Source organism: Olea europaea, chromosome 17 (assembly GCF_002742605.1).
Source record: "Olea europaea var. sylvestris chromosome 17, O_europaea_v1, whole genome shotgun sequence".
In the NCBI taxonomy this organism is placed as follows: Eukaryota; Viridiplantae; Streptophyta; class Magnoliopsida; order Lamiales; family Oleaceae; genus Olea; species Olea europaea.
Genome location: NC_036253.1, coordinates 10,136,613 through 10,141,593, shown reverse-complemented (window position 1 = coordinate 10,141,593; position 4,981 = coordinate 10,136,613). Strand labels below are relative to the sequence as shown.

Sequence of the window (4,981 nt, the reverse complement as noted above, 5' to 3'; positions counted from 1 at the left end):
CAGGTGTCAAGTTGGCAAGTTCAGACCAGCCCAAAACTATTAGGCTTGCTAAATAGAAGCCCTGATCGTTAATCGGCCCAAGCCAGATCAAGCCAGTCTATGGCTGGGTGTCATTAACTAGCTGTCCAGTTCAGTCTCAACGGTCACACCCAGTGGTTACCTGTCGAAACCATGTACAAATAAAAACAATTTTAACAATCTTCTCCAATTTTAATAAACCCTTAATTTTTAATTATTCAAGTCAAACTTAAATTTGTCTCTTGAGTCGAGTTAAAATTTTGATAGAATCGAGCAAGTCAGATAAGATGGTTCCCTTTTAAAAATTTGCTGATTCAACCCAAGATCTAATCGATAATTGAGGCAGCTCGATCCTAGACACAATAGAGCCTTGCTGGCTGGTTCTATCATGTGCTTTAATGTAAAATAAAGCAATCATATTGCCAACTTATTATAATACAATGATCAAGACAATTTTATTATTCACATCTTAAAATTACAGGTTAATGTAGTTAATATAATCTAAATTGAACCCTTACAAGTTAAGAGATTAAAATTTTACGGCTCGTGCAATTAATTATATGTATTTATTTCGATCATATAAATTGATAATTTACTTTATCTATTTAACAGTTCGACTTAATTGGTCTATAAGAGACATTCAATTCCTTTTTTCTTAATTGAATAATAGTGCTAGTGATTTATTTTGCATGCAATAGTAACGAAGTAATGTTAGAAAGAGAGATTCATAATATGGAAACAATTCGATTCGAGATTAAAAATTAAAAATATATCTTGCAACAAGTTTATTGATATTTTAAGAGTAGAATTTAGGTGAAATGTTTCGGACTCGATGCATAAAATTTTTTTGGCACGATTCAAATTTATTTGGACAGAAAATTCTTGATCATCTTTGTGTAAGTTTGGTTGGTTGTACTGTAACCTCCATCTATCAGAAGATTGATTCCACTCACAAACTTGGATTCATCGCTGCTCAAATACAGTGCCGCCTCCGCCACATCCTCCACCGTCGGCACCATCCCTTTTAAATTCGACGAAGCAGAGAGTATCTCTTCCGCAATACTCTTATCCACTCCCAGTGCTTTAGTCATCAGTGGTGTCGCAATTGCACCTGGTGATACGCAATTCACTCGTATCCCATACTGCCCTAATTCCACACACAAATTTTTCATCAACCCCACCACTGCATGTTTCGACACTTCATAGGAATGAGGGGATTCGCCTGCAACAACGGAAGCATTGCTCGAAGTGAAGAGAATTACTCCGGTTTTTGCTGGAATCATGGCTCTGGCTGCATGTTTGGACCCTAGATATGCACCAAAAACATTTACATCGAAAACCCTTTTGAAGTTTTCATTGTCTGAATCGACGATACTGGAATCTAGGTTTCCAAGGATACCGGCATTGTTGAACATGATGTCTAGTTTTCCATGTTTGCGCATTGTGAAGTAAACAACGTTTTTGACATCGTTTTCACTTGTGACATCACAATGGACATATGAAAAGTTTTCTGGGGATCCGAGCTCTTCACAAATTGACATACCTATTCAAAACATAATTTAAATAAATTATTTTGTCTCTCTTATAATGGTCTAAATTTTTAGCAGACCTTTATCATCTTGGACGTCAGCAATCACAACTTTCGCGCCATGTCGGGCAAAAGTTCTTGCGGTGCTTTCACCGAACCCGCTTGCTCCACCTGTAATAATGGCAACTTTGCCTTCTAACCTGCATTTATAATATTATCATCAGTGTATGAAAAAATTGTAGGCACTAAGAAGCAAAATATTGGACCACATATATATATATATATATAGACACACACAGAGACCTTTTAGTGGTCGAAGATACACTGGAGAAACCCTCCATTTCTGAAAAAAATATGGAAACTGAGAGACTACACAGATGGGTTTTTTGAAAATTGTGGAAGGCAATTTATAGATTGCATGAAAGCATGGTGGATGTACCTAACATTAATTCTAGTTATTGAAGCTAACGCACGAGCTAAAGACTAGAGCCAAGCCAAGCCCTCTGCATGTCTTATTAATTAGTTAGTTAATTTGTTGGACCACAGTGTATTAAAAATTTGTAGGCACTAAGAAGCAAAATATTGGACTTCCATTTCTAATTTAATTAAGATATCTCTCTCTCTCTTTCTCTCTCTCGTGTGTGTGCGTATATATATATATATAGACACACAGAGAGACACCTTTTAGTGGTCGAAGATACAGTGGAGAAACCCTTCATTTCTGAGAAAATTATGGAAACTGAGAGACTGCACAAATGGGTTTTTTGAAAATTGTGGAAGGCAATTTATAGATTGCATAAAAGCATGGTGGATGTACCAAACATTAATCCTAGTTATTGAAGCTAACACACGAGCTAAAGACTGGAGCCAAGCCAAGTGTTGTTAATTAGTTAGTTAATTTGTTGGGCCAATAAGCTGTAAAATTAGTTAGTTTGTTGATGCATTGCCAGCTGGCTTAACTAATTCTGTTATGCCTATAAAATTACTGCATATTGGGCTTTCTATTTACAATTTATCCAATTGAAATTCCGCCAAAATTCTATGCATTTAAGGTATTTGACTTTGTTACACATATAAGCATCTGCTTCTTCTTCTTCTTATTCTTTTTTTTTTATCCGTAAATAAATTTGTATTGATTCAAAATTGGTTACAATTACTCCGAGCATACAAAGTAAAACATTACAAAGATCCAATGATCCAAACCAAGTGACGAAATATAATTCGAAGTATTACAAACTTGGCTAATATGTTAAAATTCCCCTTAGTCAGTAGCCATTAACTTTCAAACAAGCAGGCTGCTGGAAATCAATCCACGTATCGGGACGAGACATGTGCTGCCATGAACCTCTGACTGGATTCAAACATGACTGCAAAGTGGACAGGTAGGCTGCTTGAATGCAACGTCATTTTCAGGACATATGCTTCAATGAAACGTCATTTTCTAAGTGCCTAATTCAGGCAGCTTAATTAGAAATCTGTAGGGACCAATGCTAAATGCAAATCTTAAATGGCAGAAAAAGGCAGCTGGACGGCAAGCTGCTTCCTGGCAAAGATCTGTTGCACCTGGGACTGAATGACTGCCTAACCGGGCTAGAGTTTAAATTTTGGTCAAAAAGTTCAAAATTTTTTGAATTTTATGCCAAAAAAAGGAAACAAATAACTGGAAAAACAGTTTGTTGGTAAATGATAAGTGCAATTTGTGTATTTATTTATACCACATTATTAAACTTTCAAGTCGTCAATTTATTAATTTTTATCTAACTTAGGTTAACTTTTATTGTGTTTTTAGTGATGGACTAGTTTGAAGCATTTGGAAAAGGACGAAGGATTAATTGATCATTCAATGAGAAGTTTAGAGATCAAATTTCATACTTCGAAAGTTGAGGACTTGGAGAAAAATAATTTAATAATTGGGCCTCAATTGGACCTTGAATTGGAAGCAAATTGTATAAGTGGTTGGACTTTTAATTGGACTCCAACTCAAATTGCCCTTGGGGATTGATTTTATAGACATTAAAAAAGGGCAATCGAGGAATTGGAGAGAATTCTTTGCAGAGTAAAACATTGGGCTGAGTGCAAATTGGAAGAGAATTGGAGTTCTTTTGTTAATCAAATGGGAGCTGATTCTATATATTGACACATACAGAAGCCAGCAGCTTGGAGAGTGGAATTAAAAGAGACATGTGGAAATTACAAGAGTTCAGGCATTTAAAGATCCCAATGAATAAATTAGGTGGGAAGGTTTTTTTTTATTCAGATTCAGATATTAATTTAAATATTAATATTAATACTAAATATTTCATCCCCAATTCATCCCTAAATTCAATTTTACAGCATCTTCTCTCCCCACTCTCTCTAGTTAACCACATCTCCGGTGTCACCGTCCACTGCTGGAGACCAAGCCTGTCGAACTCACATCAACGATCGTTGTCGGAGACGACACCATACCACCGCCCACTGCTCACTCAGGCTGAAGTGTAGCAGCTGAGTCTTACGGCTATTGGAAATTTCACCGATGATTCATGGCATTTGCCTGGGATGTGAGAGTCGATTCTTCTCTGCTCAATTTTTGCTGGTCGACGCTGCTGGGAATGGCAGCATCGCGATGGTATGGTGTTGTAAGTATGGTGTGGATCTAGGTGGCAGTATGGTGTGGTGCAAGCGGTGGCTATAGTGGTCGGTACTTTTTTTGTTAGTGTTTGTTGGTGGTATGAGTGGCGACTCTTAGTTCAGCAGCCGCGATGTTTACGGTAGCTAGAGCAGTATTGTGTTGTTCTGCAGCGGTATGTTCTTCAGTGGCAATGTGATGTTTGTGGTGTAGTATTGTTCGTATGTTGAAGAGGGGTAGGTAGCTCTTGGTGGCCGACTTGGCTTGGTGCGGTGGTAGTTTTCATGTGGTGGTGGTTGTGATGGGGGTGGGTAGTGTTTGTGACCAAGTATTGTGGTTGAATGGGATTGGGATAGGGACGGTGGTGCAGTGGTGTGGTGCAAGCAACGATTGACTAGTGGTGACTTGTGACCAAGATTGGTGCTGAATCGGGATCGTTGGTAGGGGTATTTGGAATCTGTGACCAACTATTTTAACGTTTGTGACCAACTATTTCACGGATTTGCGACCAAAAATTAGGTGTGTATGACTAAAAAATAATTTGTGACCTATGTGACACATAGATAAAATGTAGCCAATAATTTGAATGATCTGTGACCTTAAAATAATTTGTAACCTACAAAATTTTTGATTTGTGACCACGAAATAATCTATGACTAATTGATTTGACGATATGTGATTAGTAAATAAATCTGTGACTAATAATTATGAATCATCACTTAACTGTGATTTTATTATCTTTATTTAATAAATATTTTTAATTAATTAAAAATATACCTGAATTTTGAATTTTCATATTATTTACCTGATTCTTGAAATGGTGCAAA

The 4,981-nt window shown here is 36.8% G+C and overlaps 1 protein-coding gene across 2 annotated transcripts; it reads right to left on the bottom strand.

Annotated features, from left to right (window-relative positions):
• Positions 1 to 772: 772 nt before the first annotated feature.
• On the bottom strand, positions 773 to 2,284 carry LOC111366272 (secoisolariciresinol dehydrogenase-like). Of its 2 annotated transcripts, none has more exons than XM_022987002.1 (3): positions 2,228 to 2,284; positions 1,628 to 1,746; positions 773 to 1,561 (listed from the first exon to the last, which is right to left on the bottom strand). In XM_022987002.1, exons 1-3 carry the CDS (start codon positions 2,263 to 2,265, stop codon positions 882 to 884), a joined length of 837 nt encoding a protein of 278 aa, XP_022842770.1. In that variant the 5' UTR covers positions 2,266 to 2,284; the 3' UTR covers positions 773 to 881. The 2 variants fall into 2 exon arrangements, with proteins under 2 accessions (XP_022842770.1, XP_022842769.1); XM_022987001.1 differs by lacking the exon at positions 2,228 to 2,284 and adding an exon at positions 1,850 to 1,943.
• Between the last annotated feature and the right edge of the window lie 2,697 nt (positions 2,285 to 4,981).